At 37.3% G+C, this 20,224-nt stretch overlaps 1 protein-coding gene across 1 annotated transcript in view; it reads left to right on the top strand.

Moving 5' to 3' along the window:
* The window catches only part of TTLL7 (tubulin tyrosine ligase like 7), an 89,679-nt gene that overhangs the window by 24,182 nt on the left and 45,273 nt on the right, over positions 1-20,224 (top strand). Inside the window, exons 7-15 of the mRNA XM_058178249.1 lie at positions 954-1,112; positions 2,775-2,991; positions 3,830-3,994; positions 4,458-4,616; positions 10,419-10,513; positions 11,950-12,097; positions 12,198-12,271; positions 15,313-15,448; positions 17,075-17,161. Of these exons, the coding sequence (XP_058034232.1) occupies positions 954-1,112; positions 2,775-2,991; positions 3,830-3,994; positions 4,458-4,616; positions 10,419-10,513; positions 11,950-12,097; positions 12,198-12,271; positions 15,313-15,448; positions 17,075-17,161 (1,240 nt within the window). The remainder of the gene's footprint in view (positions 1-953; positions 1,113-2,774; positions 2,992-3,829; positions 3,995-4,457; positions 4,617-10,418; positions 10,514-11,949; positions 12,098-12,197; positions 12,272-15,312; positions 15,449-17,074; positions 17,162-20,224) is intronic.

Genomic DNA, 20,224 nt, shown 5'->3' on the forward strand with positions numbered 1-20,224 from the left:
AAGAAATTATGCAGACACACACAGAAATTCAGATTTTACAATGGTAATATGTACTGTTGGATAATCTTAACTTTGGCACCTTCCCTGTTGAGTTATGGTTTCCAATAAAGCATTTCAGTGGCAATTCAAAATATATTTGAGGATAAATGCCCTTAACCTACAGGTAGACCTTGATTTATTTATTTTTATTTGCATTTATATCCCGCCCTTCTCCGAAGACTCAGGGCGGCTTACATTGTGTTAAGCAATAGTCTTCATCCTATTTGTATATTTATACACAAAGTCAACTTATTGCCCCCAACAATCTGGGTCCTCATTTTACCTACCTTATAAAGGATGGAAGGCTGAGTCAACCTTGGGCCTGGTGGGACTTGAACCTGCAGTAATTGCAAGCAGCTGTGTTTATAACAGACTGTCTTACCAGCCTGAGCCACCAGAGGCCCTGTAATGATTTACAGTCTGTAATGATTTACAGTCATTAGTGTGACCAAAGTTACAACGGCACTGAAAAAAGTGACTTATGGCTGTTTTTCACACTTACCACCTTTGCAGCATCCCCCATGGTCACGTGATCAAAATTCAGATACTGAGTCATATTTACGACCATTGCAGTATTCCGGGGTCATGTCATCACCTTTTGTGACCTTTTCACAAGCAACGTCAATCGGAATGCCCGATTCACAACAACCGTGTTACTAACTTAACAACGGCATCAAGAATGGTTGTAAAATGCGGCAAAACTCCCCTAACAACATCTCACTTAGCAACAGAAATTCTGGGCTCAGTTATGGTCGTAAGTCGAGGCCTATCTGTATAACTTCTAAGTATACAATATATGAATATGTTTTTCTTTGTCCGGTCTGCTGCTGCTAAACCCTGAATTAAATCAGATTGAAACCACAGATAATGAAAATGCACTGGTTTTTTTTGGTTCTGGTTTTTTTCCCCCCCAGAATGATCAAATCTCAGCCACAGGAATATAGTTTCATTCCTCGGACGTGGATTTTTCCAGCAGAGTTTACTCAGTTCCAGAACTATGTAAAAGAACTTAAAAGAAAGCGCCGACAGAAAACGTTCATAGTCAAGCCAGCTAATGGGGCCATGGGACATGGGTAGGTGCAGTGGTAATCCAATTCTTCCACATGAGTACGCTTGTTTATATTAATGGAATTAGATATTGACTTTCCAAAAATGCTTTCCTTAATAACAAGGACAGTAAGCAGGCTGTTGTTACTATACTTGCAACAAACATTTCCTTCCAAATAGTGGACTGGATTTGTTAGTTTTGTTTCTGTATACAGGTGGTCCATACTTAACAACGCTAATTGGGACTGGAAACTCTATCCTTAAGGGATGTGGCCATAAATAAAAAAACCTAAGCGACTGTGTCACTTATTGACAGTAGCTTTGACAGTCCCAGTGCTGTCATTAAGCAAGGACCACAAGCACACCACATAACCACAATTTCCTGTTGGATTCCCCATTGATTTTGTTTATGGAAAGTTGGCAGGGAAAGTCATTAATCACAATCACCTGACTGTAGGTGATTGTAAAATCTGTAAGTACAACATACGGTTGTAATTATCACTCAGCATTGTTGTAAGTTTGAGCAGTTGCTGAATGAGTAATAATTGAGGACTACCTGTAATAATCTGTTTATTATTTATTTATTAAAAAGTTTTATGTAACTGCCCAACTCACAGCACAGCACAGCACAGCATAATATAACACAATAATTATAGCTGAAAGTTATTCAAATATTTGGTAATCTATACGGTATAATAGATTTGATGTACATGCCTAAGAAGTAGGCTTAATAGGTAAAGGTAAAGGTTCCCCTCGCACATACGTGCTAGTTGTTGCCGACTCTAGGGGGCGGTGCTCATCTCCGTTTCAAAGCCGAAGAGTCAGCGCTGTCCGAAGACATCTCCATGGTCATGTGGCCGGCATGACTCTACGCCAAAGGCGCATGGAATGCTGTTACCTTCCCACCAAGGTGGTTCCTATTTTTTCTACTTGCATTTTTACGTGCTTTCGAAACTGCTAGGTTGGCAGAAGCTGGGACTAATAATGGAAGCTCACCCCCGTTACATGGCAGCACTAGGGATTTGAACCGCTGAGCTGCCGACCTTTCGATCGACGTCCTAGCCCCTGAGCCACCGCGGCTTAATAGACCTGGCTTAAAAGAAGTGAAACCAGTATCTTACTACATACCGTATTTTTTGGAGTATAAGACACACCTTTTTCCCCGAAAAAAGAGGGTGAAAATCTGCATGCGTCTTATACTCTGAATGTAGCCCCGCCCAGCTTCTCAAATGGAGGTTTCAGAGACTGAAAAAAGCATCAGAAACGAAGCTTCAGAAACAAAGTCCCCAAACAGAGTTTCAGAAAAGAAGCTCCCAAACAGAGCTTCAGAGGCTTTTTTTCTGAAGCTCTGTTTCGGGTGCTTTCAGAGGCAGAAAAAAGTTTTTTCTGAAACAGAGTTTCAGAGGCAGAAAAAAAGCAAAAAAAAAAGCAAGGCACAGAGCTCACAATCAAGGAACCTGTTGCTAAAATTCACCTCTGGGAACAGCTGATTGGGGGTATTCCGGGAAGCCAATCCACCTGCCAATCATCTTTTTTCTTATTTTCCTCCCCAAAAACTAAGGTGCATCTTATACTCTGGTGCGACTTGTACTCCGAAAAATACAGTATTTAAGAGACATTATTTTTTTAAAAATAAATAATTAGCCAGAATGAAAAGTCTTCAGTTTTTCTTTTTTGCCTTTTATCAGGATCTCCCTTGTCAGAAATGCAGAAAAACTTCATTCCCAGGACCACCTCATAGTTCAAGAATACCTTGACAAGCCCTTCCTTATGGAAGGTTACAAATTTGATTTAAGGGTATACATTCTGGTAACTTCATGTGATCCACTTAAAATATTTCTATATCATGATGGATTAGTGAGAATGGGCACAGAGAAATATCATCCACCCAATGAATCGAATCTGGTAAGTAAAGGTTTGGGTGAATAAAAATAGTACAACAGCATATGCTTAGGCAAACTTACAGTATACATTGTAATAGAGAACAGCTAGGTATTGATTGCAAGAGAAATTGTTTTGGAATGATTATATTTGGCTTTTTAAAAAATTTCTGTTGAGTTGAGAGTCAGAAGAATACAATGATTGAGGGTATCAACAACTGCTGAGAGGCCTTAAAAAGGCCAGGATGGATCCACAACCTTCATCTACAACCAACTTGGATGTGTGACCAGTGCCATCTTGGTTCCATGTTCGGTCCTAAGCACTGATTTAAAAAGGGTCCAGCAAATTCATTTCCTTTAGAATTCTCCATGGGATTATGTTTAGCCTTTGATCCTGGAGACAATATACAGATTTCATGACTACAGTAGATAGATTTATTCTTCATCGATTTACTCATTTTACCAATTTTTATGCTAGCAAATTTGAATAGTTTAGTTTGGCATATTTAAATAAGTTTTTCCTTTTGTCTATCCTGAATTTCCAACCTTGGTATTTCATTAGATGAATAAAATTAGATAAATAAACAAATAAATTAGGTAATAACAAATAAATTAGGTAAATACTATTCTGTATCAAGGAAAAAACTACAAGGTTGATTCCCTCCCCATATCATGCATATTTTTTATTCCTCTGTTGTATTTCATATTATTTAACTTTTAAAAAACTAAGCAATAAAAAATATCTTTTCTCCAATGTAAAACCTGCTTCATTAGCATCATCTTCATTAATTCTCTCTTTAAATAGAACTGTAAACTCTTTCTCTACTTGTCCCTCAGGAATCACATTCTGATTTCTGTTTCAGAGCCAATTGTATATGCATCTGACCAACTACTCTGTGAATAAGCATAATGAGCATTTTGAACGGGATGAAACAGAAGATAAAGGCAGTAAGCGCTCTATAAAGTGGTTTACTGAGTTTCTGCAAACAAATCACCTTGACGTTTCCAAATTCTGGAATGATATTTCAGTAAGAGAAAACTAATATGCAATAGCTGTTCTGTGTTTGGGCATCATAGTGGTAATGCTCTGTACTGTATCTCTTGGACCAGGACGTAATATGGATTTTGATGCATGCAACTGAAGTCCTTATTTATTTTTTTTCAATGCGGTGAAATTACTAAAAGAACTGTTGTGTGTAGAATCTTGTCATTATGTCACAGAGGGGAAACAGGCAAAGTACCAGATTTCCCCACACCCTCCAGGAAACTGAATAATGTTTTGAACAAATTATTAGAATCCTTTTGCAGTCCTAATTAGATCCTAAATATTATATCCCCTGGAGTTTTTGACATTTAGAGCCCAGCTAACAATCAATTCTTATTTAAAAGTCTATCGTATTTTGCTCTTTAATAGAATGTTTTTCTGTAAAAGTCAAATAAACACAATAATTGTGCTACTCTGCTGTCCTTACCTTTTGCACAATCTCCCAGGAGTTAGTGGTGAAGACACTTATAGTAGCAGAGCCACATGTCCTTCATGCTTATCGTATGTGTAGACCAGGACAATCTCCTGGAAGTGACAGCGTTTGCTTTGAAGTTCTGGGATTTGATATTCTGCTGGACAAGAAACTCAAGCCATGGCTACTAGAGGTGAGCAGCTTTAGAATAATTTCAATAAGTGTATAAAAGTTTTAAAAAAATCACGACTGGTATGCCACTCAGTACCATTGTTGAATTAAAAATCAGGTGTTCCTATCTAACCATTAGAAGTGGATGCGATGGCTCAGCAGTTAAAGATGCTGAGCTTGTCAGCTGAAAAGCAGACAGCCCGGATTTGAAAGTTGAGCATCATGTGAGCTCCCATTACTTGTCCTAGCTCCTGCCAACCTAGCAGTTCTCGAAAGCATGCAAATATGAGTAGATAAATAGGTACCACTTCGGTGGGAAGGTAACAATGTTCCATGTGCCTTGGCATATAATTATGCTGGCCACATGACCATGGAAATGTCTTTGGACAACGCTTGGTCTCTCAGAAATGAAGATGAGTGCTGCCCCTTAGAGTCGGACATGACTGGACAGGGGAAACATTTAGCTTTATCTAACTATTGGTTTATATAAAGGTAAAGGTAAACGTTCCCCTCACACATATGTGCTAGTCATTTCTGACTCTAGGGGGCGGTGCTCATCTCAGTTTCAAAGTTGAAGAGCCAGAGCTGTCCGAAGATGTCTCCGTGGTCATGTGGCCGCCATGACTAAACACTTAAGGCGCACAGAACACTGTTACCTTCCCACTAAAGGTGGTCCCTATTTTTCTACTTGCATTTTTTACATGCTTTTAAACTGCTAGGTTGGCAGAAGCTGGGGCAAGTAACAGGAGCTCACCCTGTTATGTGGCACTAGGGATTTGAACTGCTGACCTTTTGATTGACAAACCCAGCATCTTAGCCACTGAGCCACTTGAAGTGACTCCTGAAAATACATACTCTGTACACAGACACACTAATACAACAACATGTATGTATGCATAATCTATAATACAATATTTTGTTATGTGATGGTTAAAGGCCCTGATCTAGCAGCTGGGAGACCATGAGTTCCACTCCTGGCTGACTTTGAGCCAGTCATCTTCTCTTCTCCTTATAGAGAAGGGAGGGCTTCAACCTGCGATGGAGTAATTTGGGATGATACTCATGACAATGATTATGATGACACCTGTTATTTATCTATCCTGCGCTAACTAACAGCTTTTTGGATCAAGGCTGATATTTTTAGAAATGTACCATAAAAATATTCTCAGATGAAACATGATAGGGACAATATTAGTTACATGTTTGAACCATGAATCAGGACCTCTTTTCTCCAGCTATGCTCACATAGCTTTTCCTCTAGCAGAAGCTTGTATGTCCTCTTACAAGTATTTTACACCATCTAGTGGGTAAAACATGAAATGCTCTGTTCCAAATAAAGTAATCTTGTCTATTTTGTTCCATCTTTAATTTGTCTGGATAATGTTGTATTAGCATTTGCAATCAACAATATACGAATAGAGAGAGATCTATATTGTAAGGGGTTCCATGTTGAAGAGAACCTGTTTCTTCAGGTGACCCTGTTATGGTCAGGTACTTATTCAACTGTCTTTAAAATTCCAAGAAATTTAAATAATGTAAATGAGTTACAGATAGATTAATGTGTTTGAAAATAGTTCTCCTCCATCATATGTGATCTCTACTTTCAGGATCTCTACTTTCAGGATCTCTAGTCAATGTTGAATACAGGATTAAGGGATCTGCAGTTTTAACACATCTCAATAACAACTGTAGAGCTGCATAGTTGGGAAAAGAAAGCTGATGAAGGGAATGAGTAGGGTTCCCAGGTAAAAAGATTGGGAAAATACAACCAGGTGGTTGGAAGTGGATAAAAGGAGAAAACTATAGTTAGGAAAGATTCTAGACAGAGACTTATTCCTGGGTGATGACAGGGTAGCTGTAGCTAGAAATGGCTTTTTCCAGTTTGGTGTTACCTCAACTTGAGAAGTTATAATACATTCATTCATTCATTCATTCATTCATTCATTCATTCATTCATTCATTCATTCATTCATTCATTCATATTAATTTATATGCCACCCATCTCACTCTGCAAAGCAACTCTGACAGCAGAATATATTGTGATGTACTCTGTGTTGATAATCTGAGTTTTCCAGACTGCAGATGTTTGCAGTTAAGTGAAGCCAGTAAAGAAGAATATACAAACGTAACGTTCATTGATTAAGAATTTGTTTTGGGGTCCAGTTTAAAATATTAGTTTTGATTTTAAATGCCTAAACAATTAAAATTATCTTAATAAATCATTTCATACTTTTCCTGTTCTCAGGATCTAAGCTAAGGGAGGGGAAACTTTTACACCCCAATATTGCTGGTCTACAACTCTGAGCAGTCATAGGCAATACAATCAATAGAACGATACTTTAGCTAAGTATACTAAAACTATTTTTAGAACAAAAAAGTAGCAAGTTTTGGCTTATCCCCAACTCTGGGAGATAAATTTTTAAGCAGCTTAGTATTTGTGAGAATTGAGGGTTGTGGCTTAACATCTTTCTTCCTGTTATTTAGAGAGGAGAGCCCATTGTAATTATTATTTTCTGTCGGAATACATATTTGGATTGCAGAAACCTATGAACTTGATATTAAGCAACCAAAGCACAAAATCAAAAGTAGAGAACTTCTAGGTTTTGTGACGGATTTTGTCTAGTTTTCAATACTTACTATAATCAGGGGAATCCAAATTCAAAAATCAAAATATAACAGCTTTTTTGCTGTTTGAGAAAATGTTACTAGCAAAACTTTTACAGTGAATTTGTGTGACTGCTGGCTTGGTATTGCAAGAGGAAGATAATTTCCAATTCCACATAAATGTACTGATTGCTATAGTCCCCAAGATATTGAACAGCACCTAATCTATCATTGTGGTGCACTCATTGAGTAGCAGCATTATTATCTGTAGTCCACTGCATAAATAATTGATTGGTCTATTATTAGTTGATTCTATCAAATTTTATTGATTTGCTGTTGAAATAAGCTACCATACAGCTTATATGATAGCTTATATTCAGTGATTTTAAATAGCATGGAGTTCAGATTTATTCCATGAAATATTCTATATCATGGATGGGGAATCTGTGGTTCACCATATCTTACTACACTACTGGTTCAAATATCCTTCACAACTGGCCACACTGCCTGAGCTGCTAGATAATAGCATTGGAGGGCTATTAAGTGCAGGAAATATAGACTCCAGGCAGTTCAAATGAATATATAGGTTTATTGTATGCTAAAGTTCTCTACAAGAATCTGAACTATTAATGGTTAGTTGGCAGTAGATAAGAGTTAAAGGAATTCAAGGTGGGCTGGATTTAATTTCTTGTAGGTGCGAAGGGACTCAGCTGTGTATTTGACACCTTCTTCAGGCTCAATCTCCTAAAAGGGCAATGAATTCCCAATTGTGATCATATTGGGAAGAACAGTGAAATGTAACTAATTCTATATTTTTGAACTTTACTCAATTTTTTTCTGTTAGAAGGAATAATATCCTGACATACCACCTTTTTTTCTACAAAGCATAATAACCTTCTATATACACATATATTCCTATGCTTTTCTGATTTTTTTGTTTTAGAAATAGAATAGAATAGAATAGAATAGAATTCTTTATTGGCCAAGTGTGATTGGACACACTAGGAGTTTGTCTTTGGTGCATATGCTCTCAGTGTACATAAAGAAAAAATAAAATATATTCATCAAGAAACATAAGATACAACACTTAGTGATAGTCATAGGGTACTAATAAGCAATCAAATCATACTAGGAAACAGTAAAACAATATAAATTGTAAAGATACAAGCAACATGGTTATAGCCATAAGTAGGAAGAGATAGGTACTAGGAAGGATGAGAAGAATAATAGTAATACAGTCTTAGTAATAGTTTGACAATGTGGGAATTAGTTGTTTAGCAGAGTGATGGAATTTGGAGAAAAACTGTCCTGTGTCTAGTTGTTCTGGTGTGCGGAGCTCTATAGTGTTGTTTTGAGGGTAAAAGTTGAAACAATTTATGTCCAGGATGTGAGAGGTCTGTAAATATTTTCACAGCCCCCCCCCTTTTTTTGACTGTTGCAGTATACAGGTCCTCAATGGAAGGCAGGTTGGTAGCAATTGTTCTTTCTGCAGTTCTAATTATCCGTTGAAGTCTGTGTCTGTCTTATTTGGTTGCAGAGCCAAGCCAGACAGTTATAGAGGTGCAGATGACAGACTCAATAATTTTTCTGTAGAATTGAATCAGCAGCTTTTTGGGCAGTTTCAGCTTTCTGAGTTGGCGCAGAAAGAACATTCTTTGTTGTGCTTTTTGGATGATGTTTTTGATGTTAGGTGTGCATATTAAGTCTTGAGATATGATAGAACCTAGAAACTTGAAGGTCTCTACTGTTGATTCTGTGTTGTCTAGTATTGTGAGAGGTGGTAGTATAGGAGGGTTTCTCCTAAAATCTACCACCATTTCTACAGTTTTGAGTGTATTTAGTTCATGATTGTTCTGGTTGCACCACAAGGATAGTTGTTCAACCTCCCTTCTGTATGCAGATTCATCTTTGTCTCGAATGAGACCAATCACTGTTGTATCATCTGCAAACTTCAGTATTTTAACAGAGGGATCTGTTAAGATCCAGTCATTGATATATAGATAGAAGAGAAGTGGAGAGAGCACACAGCCCTGGGTGGCTCCTGTGCTAATTGTACAGGTATCTGATGTGATTTTGCCTAGCTTCATCTGCAGCTTCCTGTCTGTTAGGAAGATCATTATCCATCTACAAGTGTAGTCAGGTACAGCCAACTGACTTAATTTAGTTAGAAGGATATCTGGAATGATGGTATTGAATGCTGAGCTGAAGTCTACAAAGAGGATCCTTGCATAGGACTTTGGAGATTCAAGATGTTGTAAGATGTAGTGCAGAGTCATATTAACAGCATCATCTGTCGATCTATTTGCTCGGTAGGCAAATTGCAAGGAGTCTAACAGCGGATCCGTGATGGTTTTCAGGTGGGCCAGCACTAGTGTTTCAAAGGTCTACATAACTACAGATGTTAGAGCAACCGGTCTGAAGTCATTCAGTTCCTTGATGAAGGGTTTCTTTGGCACTGGGATGATAGTAGAGCATTTGAAGCAAGAAGGAACATAGCACATCTCTAGAGATTTATTAAAGATGCGGGTAAAGATGAGGGCCAGTTGGTCAGTGCAAGCTTTTAAGCAAGAAGGAGTTATCTTGTCTGGGCCTGGTGCTTTTCCTGGATTTTGCTGTGAAATAGACCTTGTACCTCATTCTCTGTAATCACCAGAGGTGGTGGGCCCAGTGGGATGGGGTAGGTTGTAGGAGGCTTGGCTGATGTTGGTGTGTCTGAGTTTGGGATTGTGGAGATGGGTAGCAGTAGTTTTCTCTCAAACCTACAATAAAATACATTTTAATAGCTTTACATTATTAGTTTTATGTAAAAATTAAAAGTTAATAATACAAATCATTAAACATTTGAAATATAAATTAAAACGTGTTACACTGCACAGTGCAAACATTTACTCTTTTTTCAACTGTGAGTGTTCATGCTCCAATCATAATACAAATTGATAAATAATACAGGCAAAGTAAACACATTTTAAATGTAACATTATTTTGGATATTTCATATGCCATAAAATTTATAGCATTTGTGTAAATCTTGCTTAAATCCTTAAGAGGATTTTTTTTTTCAGATAGAAAAATATGCTTGCTTGCTACATTTGCAAGTAAGGATCTTGAAAACTTGGTCTGTGGTACATGAATATATGTGAGTGATGGAAAGTTTTGTACATACTATGATTTGTATTTAACATTCCTGAAAATGTTCTGCCTTTTTTAAAAAATTTTCTCAGATTAATCGAGCCCCCAGCTTTGGTACTGACCAGAAAATTGATTATGATGTGAAAAAAGGTGTCCTTTTGAATGCATTACAGCTTCTCAACATCAGGTAAATATGCATAGGCCAGTTGTCATTATTTACTTTGGTTATAAAAGAAATAGAGGTGCCATTTACCATATTTTCCAAAAATTGTTGTCATATAATTTAAGTTAAATCCTTTTTGACACTGAGTATTTAATCCAAATATAATACAATCTTTGTCATTATTGGAAAAGAGTAAGTTAAATCCTAGTTTGATCCAAGAACTATACTGGTCTGGCCAGATTTTTTATGAAGCAATTTCTTGAGGCAGAAGAAGGACGCATTTGTGTCTCTTCTGTCCATCTGATCGGATTCAGAAGGTTACAATGAGACTGGTACTACTGTATATCTATGCATGTTGTCTTAGAGTGTGAAAATGTCTAGAGCCATATGATTTCTTTTTAAAGGGCTTATTATAACTGAGGCCTCTGAGGACATTGTGTATTCCTCTAATCTAGTTGATGGTAGGAATTCCAATATCTGGAATTTGGTACCATCTGTCCAGGAGGAGGAGTTACTTGTTCAGGTATTATCAGCCAAACAGTGCCGGCTAGTGACCCCCAGGGGGAGAGCCTTCTCTGTGGCAGCACCGACCCTATGGAATGAGTTACCTCCTGGGTTACGCCAACTTCCTGACCTCCGTACCTTCAAGCGGGAACTGAAGACTCTGCTATTCAATTGGGCGGGACTAGCCTAAATATTATTTTAATTTTGATATTTTAGTTTAACTTAGTTTTAATTTATTTTAAATTGTATTAATCTATTTATGATTTTATAGTTTAGGGTTTTATATCGGTCGTTTGACCGTTTTTAGTTTTAAATTGGCCGGTTAAATATTTCATTTTAAATGTATTTTAAATTTATTGTGTACCTATGTGTTTTAATAAGGCTGTACACTGCCCTGAGTCCTTCGGGAGAAGGGCGGTCTAGAAATCTAATTAATAAATAAATAATAAATAAATAAAGCATCTGAAAGCAACAAGGTCTGGCAATTGCCAGGCGTTCACCATCCTTTCAGGACATGGCGTTAATAACCAACTGAGGATGATTGTTTATGAGGAGAAATTATTTCTGATAGTTCATTATCTGGCTAACAGAGATAGCTCCCATCTGCTCTCTCCTTGGGAAGAGCAGTTGTAGTAGTAGCAACTTCTATTTCCCCTCCATTACTGCTTGTCAGTACCAAGCACTCATTGGTTTGCCAGTGAAGTTGGATGAAAACAGAAAGGGTCTTGGAATAGCTGCCGTGTAGCAAAAGGAAAAAAATGGACGACCTCTATTTCTGCAAACATGGCAAACTTTTTGTGTTTTTCCATCTGGGAGGTTGGTAGGTATGGGAAAAAAGTGATCTTGCCGGTCATTAGCAAATAAAGATAGTCCTAGACTCTGACATCATTGTGCCAGAAAAGCTGAAAACCCACTTGGTTGGCTTTTGTTGATCTTTTCCAGTATTTTCTTTTCAGGACAAGTGATAAAAGAAAAAATTTAGCCAAGCAAAAAGCAGAAGCTCAGAAGAGACTATACGGCCAAGGGTCGATGAAAAGGCTGTCACCTATATCCTCTGATTGGGAAAAGCAACGGCGTTCCCTAGAAAGGAGGAGAGAAGAACTGGTAATTTAAACATCTATGTATATATAAATGAAGGAGCCATGTTTTCTACCTTTTTCTCTAGCGGTATGTTCAGTCATTTCCACATGTTCTTGGCTTCCAGAAAGAGAGACTTGCACAAGTACGCAGGCAGATCTCCAAAGAAGAGCATGAAAACAGGCACATGGGAAATTATAGGTAACTATGTAATCCCTAGTTTCCTAATTCAAAGTATATCTTGGATTCATTTGATTTAGAATGGAATTCACTTTGCTTGTATCATGCTTGCGTAAAGGTGCTTTTTTCTTGAATGATGAAATGGGCTAATAATAATAGACCTTAGGATGAGTGTAGGCTATGTGTTCTCAAAATACTATTGCCAACCACATCATGGTTCTATAGTTCTCAGAGATATTTATTTCCTCTATTCAGAGGCAAATCTTTCCTGGCTAAAATGGAAGTTTAGTATAAAGACAGATGTAGTATGAAATCAAAGCCATAACCAAACCAACTTTCTTAAACAACATTTTTCCCAATTGATCTCAGATGATAAAAGCAAAAACTTACTGAGTTTTTCTTTCTGTTAAACTTTAAGACAGATTTTGAGATATGTCACTATCAGCCTAAGTTCTTTTGATAGACTACAGAAGAATGTCTTGTCATGCATCAGGAATTCCTTAAAAATCATGATAGCTCTTTTTAAAAATGAGATACAGAAACGTGTTTCTTCTGAAAGGAATCTCAAAATGCAGCATAAGGAAAGATGAAAAATAGAGAACTATTTTTAAGAGCTTTATAATGTGTTTTACTGACATGTTGCAGCAGAATTGAGGGATGTGGTGGCTCAGTGGCTAAGACCCCGAGCTTGTTGATCAAAAGGTCGGCAGTTCAGTGGTTCGAATCCCTAGTGCCATGTAATGGGGTGAGCTCCTGTTACTTGTCCCAGCTTCTGCCAACCTAGCAGTTCAAAAGCATGTAAAGAATGCAAGTAGAAAAATAGGGACCACCTTTGGTGGGAAGGTAACAGCGTTCCGTGCGCCTTTGGCATTTAACCATGCTGGCCCATGACCATGGAGACGTCTTCGGACAGCGCTGGCTCTTTGGCTTTGAAACGGAGATGAGCACCGCCCCCTAGAGTTGGGAACGGCTAGCACATATGTGCGAGGGGAACCTTTACCTTTACCTTTACCTTAGCAGCAGAATACCTGGTGTCTGATTGCTCCCCAATTAAAAAGGAAAAAACCCCTGACATCTAATAAAATTTTAGATAAAATTGATTGCATACTGTTGCATAAGATCTTATAAAATTTATAGTAAGGACAGAGGAAATTTGGTCTGTGTTAATTTTTTACTATCTTGATTTTAAAATTTATACTTTTTCAGCCCTTGCAGTATAATGAAAAATTATACCACCCAGCCTAGTTTCTAGAATTAGATTCTTCTGATACCAACTTGTTTATTAGTTTGGAATCAGAAAAAAAATCATGATTATTATTTCTGATATCTTAATCTGGTAATGTGTTCATTATAGTGTTTTTGGAAGCTTTTTGTTAGAACTTCTCCTTGCATTGATATAATGTTAAATATTTTTATTACTATGTTTTGTTTGATATTTCATTTGGGTGATATTTGTGTGTTTTAAGATGCCTTGGGAAAACCAAGTTTTGAAAGATGACATATACCATTATCAATAGTATTTATATACCACTTCACAGTGCTTTACAGCCCTCTCTGAGTCAGCATATTGCCCCCAACAATCTGGATCCTCGTTTTACTGACCTCAGAAGGCTGGAAGGTGGAGTCAACCTTGAGCCCATCAGGATTGAACTCTGAACTGTGGTCAGAGTTAGCATACAATACTGTAGTCTAACCACTGTGCCACATTTTAATTAAAGTATCCTTATGTGTCTGCTGCTAGAAACTATAGGTCTTGGTGTGACTATAGGGAATTTCAGAATTGTTTAGGGGATTTAATTTTTCTTGATTAGTTTGGGCAGCTAATAGATGTAGTGTATAGGAAGAATTCAGCTCCCTACCTCTTTTTTTTAGTCCTAGGAAGCTTTTCACTTTATACCATTGAAATCTAGTAATGTTCTTATTTCATTTTTAAATATTTTGATCACAAAAGAAACAGACAAACAAAAAGAGACTGAAAATGTTTATCCTTTCTCTTTCAACTTTTGATTATTAATTATTGGCCACAAAAGCATTGTTGGTTGAGCATGGTTCAACATGGTTGAATCATCCTTAGCAATGCTATTGAGGAATAATTTCCCTCTCCCTTTATTCTAACACTGCCAAATAATAGTCTTGATGTGTGTAAAATTTGTGATACTGCGTATAGCCTACTCTGTAATGTGTTTTGAAATATACCATCACAGAGAAAAGTTGTATGTTGGAAAGAACTTCCTTTTGTCAAACAAAACATCCATTGCATATTGCCATTACGTATAGCAGATTTAGTGAGATTCCAAAGCAGTTGTAATACTTTGCGTATTTATCTATTCAGCAGCTTTAATTCTGGTGTATTCCAGAATTTGTAAATGACAGAAGGAGAGGCAGGCATCTGTCCTGAAGTCTGGAACTTTTTTGTGTATGTGTCACCCAGCAGTCCATACTAGCCAAGCTGGATATTAATAATAAATTATAATCTGTGTGGTCGGAGGGAACAGGGAGCAGTCATTTCAGCTGAATAGAAAGGAGGAAATGAGTTATAATTGATAGCTGTTATCGGAAAGAAAGTAGTAGATGTCTAATGCAATTTTTGTGGTTTTTGTAATGTCCTTCTCAAACTCACTCTCTCTGTCTCTGAATTATGAATACAATATATAATGTTTCACATCTCATGCAAACCTGGTTGACATTACAGTGAGTATTTGAACACTTAAGCTTATTATTTGTATAAAGACAAGCTTTGTTCCTATTTTGCTTTTTTAGTTGTAGTGTCTCCTTTCTCCAGTGAAAATACAGTAGATTTTAAGTAGAATAAGTGTTTTCACAGTCTGTGTTTTGCTTAAATATATTACCAAATTGGTGTTCTCCCTGAAAATCTCTGTGGTTTAGCTCTGTGCATAAACCAATGCAATCTAATATATGTATATATATATATTTATATTATTGAAACAACAGAAGCCATACATTTTGTTTAACTCCATTTTAATTAAGCATGTATATAGGATGATGGGTTGTATAATGGTTCGCATCTCATAGATTTTTCCTTTCTTTTATTCATATTGTAGACGTATTTACCCTCCCGATGATACGCTTCTACTTGAAAAATATGAAGGTTTGTTAGCCACAGCTTTTCAAACATTTCTTGCTGGGAGGGCAGCTTCACTTCAACGGGAAATTAACAACCCTTTGAAAAGGATGAAGGTATCAGTAGTGCTGTTATTGACTTAACTGGTTTCAAATAATTGATTTCTATGTAGAAATACTAAAATGTTTAGATTCTTTTTTTCTTCTCATCCAATTTGTAGTACTGTCGAACAGCGTTGTGTTTATACCGCAGCAAAACCAACATTGTTTTTATACATTTTACTAATCATTCAAACATAGCTTGATGGGAAAAAAGTACACTTTTCCAGTTTTGTAGCATTTGCTTACTTTTAAATGTTGGTTTAAAAACCAGAATGGCTGGATCCATACATTAAGGATTCATAAACCATGTGTTATGTCTTTGCATGTTGCTTCCAATTATGGTTTGTCCCCCCTCCCCATACACTTTTTCTGGCTACACATCTAGCAAGTTTGCAAATAGCACCCTGAAAGAGAAAAAGATGTCATTTTACTTCAGCAGTTCCAGGGAGAAGATCTGATAGATGTTGCTTGGTTTTGAAACCTCAAGCAACTTTTTAAAGAAATGCTAAACTGCTTGTTCATTTCAGGCTTGTTTCAAATGGACTTTGCATGGACAGCTATGCTGGAATTCCTATGTAGTGATCTTAGCTGTGGTTAGCTAGTATAATCTTGTCTTTTCACTGTGGAATCTTAATGTTCATAGATCAATAAGTGTATAGGATTGCCGTGGGTTAAATTATTGAGTTCAACTGCCTAGTCAGGAATCAAAACTTTTTCAGCTTAAAAGTTTAGCTTTTGGGCACCTATCAATAAAATACGGCAAAATTCAATTATATAGGAGTTGAATAAAAAGTGACGCCTTCGCCTCCATAACTCAATTTAAATAGGGATAATTTAATAAAGAAAACAGACAATAATCCTTGAACTTGAGCACTTTTGTTATTTGTATTTACTTCTCCACATAATCACCACCATTCACTCCACACTTCTGCCAACAGTGGACAATCATCACAAAAGAACTCCACACTTTGTCTCTTCAACCAGGTCCTGATAAGTCCTTTCTGCCTCTTCGTTTGAGTCAAACAGATGCCCACTAAGGTATTCCTTCAATTTTGGGAAAAGGTGGAAGTTGCACAGAACCAAGCCTGGACTCTTATGGCGGATGAAATAAGAGGTGAGATCCAACTTTGCAATTGCCTCTTGTCATGACTCATGAGGTATAAGGTCTCGTGTTGTCACCTTGCGGCAACATTTCTTTCTTGTGCTTCCAAACTCCGTGTAATTGTTGTTTCAGAGGGATAGAGGTGGAAGAGATGGAAAGGACTGTCAGGACCTGGCTGAAGAGATTAAAGTGTGGAGTTCTTTTGTGACAGCTGTAACTCATTTGGACATCATTGGCAAAAGTATGTAATGAATGGTGGTGATTATGGGAAGAAGTAAATACAAATAGCCAAATAAATTAAAATGGAAAATAATCCTTGAAGCTATTAAAATAGCCCTATTTAAACTGGAGGTGGAGACATAGTTTATCTTTCAACTGTTTTAATTACCTCAACAAGAATAATTGCAAGTTTCCATTGGCATTGTTTTTAGGATCCAGACACTGTTAGATAAGGGGGGGGAAAGGGTAGTTTTCACAACGTACTAAATGTTGTGTGTATTCTGACTTTTTCACATTTATTCAACAATGTATCTTTTCAGGAAGAAGACATATTGGATCTTCTGGAACAGTGTGAACTTGATGATGAGAAACTAATGGGAAAATCTGTCAGATCACGTGGACCAAAGGTATTTATTGAATGAAATTAAATGATATTTCATATTTTTAAATGAAGTGCATCTGGTTCATCTAAATTCTGAGCTGAATTAGGCTGTTTTGGATCAGTTCTGTGTGCCACATTCCCAAATTGAATTTCGTCTGAAACAACCAGAAACTGATTGCCACTGTCATAAAATTTCATGAGCAATTTAACATTCTGGAAGATTACAAAATGCTATTTCATTTGCCAAAGAGGTCACTGTGCTTTCATGTTGCTAGAAGCTAGGGCGAAGCAGAGAGAATGAGAAAAGAAGCAGTTGAGTGATTGACAGATATGACTGACAAGTCTACCTTTCAATTCAACCATTAATCAGCAGCCCTTCGGTCATACTAGTTTGCTACATGCTGTTCCCCACTCTTTATAGTGGTTTTTCAACCATGCTGTCACACTTTAAAGAGCTTTCCTGTGGTGTTAGTGAAGTGTATGTGTGCAGTTAATTTTCTGTCTTCCCATCCTGAAAATCAACGTTGATGGCACTTAATGTAAAAGGCTATAAACCATTCTTTTAACAATTTGTCAGGCTTCTTAGGAAAGGGTGCCTCTGTATTGTTGGTTATCACAGAATTAGACCACCAAACAAGTTTCTGTTTCTTCTCAAATTTGTAAAGGGGATCAGATCCATGGTAAAATTCCTTCTGTGGTTGGTTGTTTGCTAGCAGATGTTTCATTACCCAACTGGGTAACATCATTGCAATGATGATGTTAGCTAGTTGGGTAATGCAAAGTCTTCAAACAAATAACCAAGCTCTGAGAACACTAAGGATTCCACAGGTCAACCTAAGCCGGAGGTCTTCAAACTTGGCAGCTTTAAGACTTGTGGACTCCAACTCCATCAAGTCTTTAAGACTTGTTGAAGTCCACAAGTCTTAAAGCTGCCAAGTTTGGGGACTCATGACCTAAGCTATACAGTATATATTCTCTTCTACTAAAATGCCTTGTGTCTGAAATTTGGCAGGGTCCTCCTTATAAAAGGGGCAGTGTGTTTGCAACTTTAATCTAATTCTGATAACACTGAAAAAGATACAGGTTCTTTTAAAAAAATCAATATGTGAAGAAACATATCCATCTCAAACCTTCCCTCCTCAATGCATTTGTTTATAGGAATGCCCACAAAGGGCTATTATTTCTACCAACATTATCCTGCTTTATTATAATTAAAAATAATTATTTGTCAGTGTGTATGAGAGTTCATAACTGGGATAGATATGGCAACAGGTCAGCCATTGGGGACTGGCTGGAATAGGACACGGCAACAAGGTCAGCCAGTGTATAGGCCATAGCAACTAAATCAGCCAATGAAGGCTGTTTGGGAGCTGAAACAGCTTGGCGCCTGGGCGTGGCTTAGGTTAACTGAGAGATGTATAAATATAAGTTATGTGCTCCTATTATTGTCCTTCCTTCTGTTAACTGCTTGATTATGCTTCTGATTCTGAGAACCGGTCTTGGTATTGTATATATGTCTCATGTGTTATTATGTATATAAAGAAGTTTCTTATTTAATGAATCCTGCTGCATCAATTACTTGTGTATGCTTTCTGGATTTAATTTTCTGCAACAAACTCTATCATCATCATCATCATCATCATCAACAACATCATCATCATCAAAAGTTAAAAGGTTATTGCTGTTTGTGCATTTCCAGGCTACTAAGTTTGAGGCACAAAGCTTTGTTCTACAAATCTCACTGTGGAATAGCTTGCTTTCCTACCATTTGAACTCTTGGCTAGCATCTGTGCTTTAATCAACATTCAAAGGGAGAGATGCCTTTTTTTTATCACATGGGCAAAAGGCCTCCTTGGTAAAGAGAAAATCTTGTTCCTTTAAAAGAAAAAGAGAGAAATCCAAGGACATAAATGGGAAATAAAGCAGCAGTGTACTATCTTCCCAATAGTTTTGATGTAGCTGGAATTACACTGGGGGATATCCAGGGAAAAGAAATAGAGGATTTTGCTATAAGGTTCAGGTTGTTTCTGTAGAAATAGGAGAATACTTTTAGTCAAGAATCTGCAAAAGAGGTGAAAGTGAAGGGTGTGAAAGTCACTTCCAGAAGGCCATCCCAAGTTGTATAAGCTGTTCCTTTATCACAAATCGGCCCAGAAAGAAGACCAGGTGAGGTGTCTCCTGGAAGGTGAGTGGTTACAGCAATATTGGGCAAGTACCAACACCAGGGCAGAAAGTGAAGCCAGGTTGTGTAGATCCAGTGGGCTTCTTGAGAAGAAGGTTTGTTGAAACCTCCAGACTTTCAATCAGTGGTTCCTGCCTCCATGTTGCTATATGGTGCCAGAGATGGGATCAAAAACAGTGGAGGGCAGCCTTGAGTAATACCAAAACTGCGGTAATAATATATGTTGTTTTTTCTTTCTTTGAGGAATGTTGTGATTACCTGACTGGAATATCACCTCCCCTATTTCTTCTGTTTAAATTCTTTATAGCAGAAATATTAAAAAGATTGATGGGTTATTTGCATTCTTAGCTTCTAAATTTGACTCAGTAGCTAGGTTAGCATCGGCTACTCTAACACAACCATTAAGGGACAGAACTACTCTCTATGCCAGTGTTTGTTAACCTTGACAACTTAAGATGTCTGGGCTTCAGTTTGTGTGTGTCCAGATATCTGCCACCCATCTGCCATTAAAATTGCCAAGGTTGAAAAACACTACTCTATGCTATTGGAAAAACATATCTGCTTATCCAAGCAGCAGTCAACATTTTAAGGGATAGCGAGTGAGATTCCAAGACTGTAATGCCAGAAGTCTCTTACGGGATCTATCGACTCTCTGAAGTTTAGCAAATTAAAATTCCAAGCCCAGGTAGAATTACAAATAGAACTAAAATAAAGGAGGAGGAGAATCATAACAAAATGGATGTAGAGAAGAACTTGAAAAATGGAGCTGGAAAAAAGAAACATTGAAACTATAGAAAAAAGAAAAGAAACGTACCTAACAAGTAGAAAAGAAGAGGTGAAGAGCAGGGCTCTCTGAATCTAATATTTTTCTAGGAAAGTAGACATTTTCCGAAAAGGAGGGAAAAA

This window comes from Ahaetulla prasina, chromosome 3 (assembly GCF_028640845.1).
Source record: "Ahaetulla prasina isolate Xishuangbanna chromosome 3, ASM2864084v1, whole genome shotgun sequence".
NCBI lineage: Eukaryota > Metazoa > Chordata > Lepidosauria > Squamata > Colubridae > Ahaetulla > Ahaetulla prasina.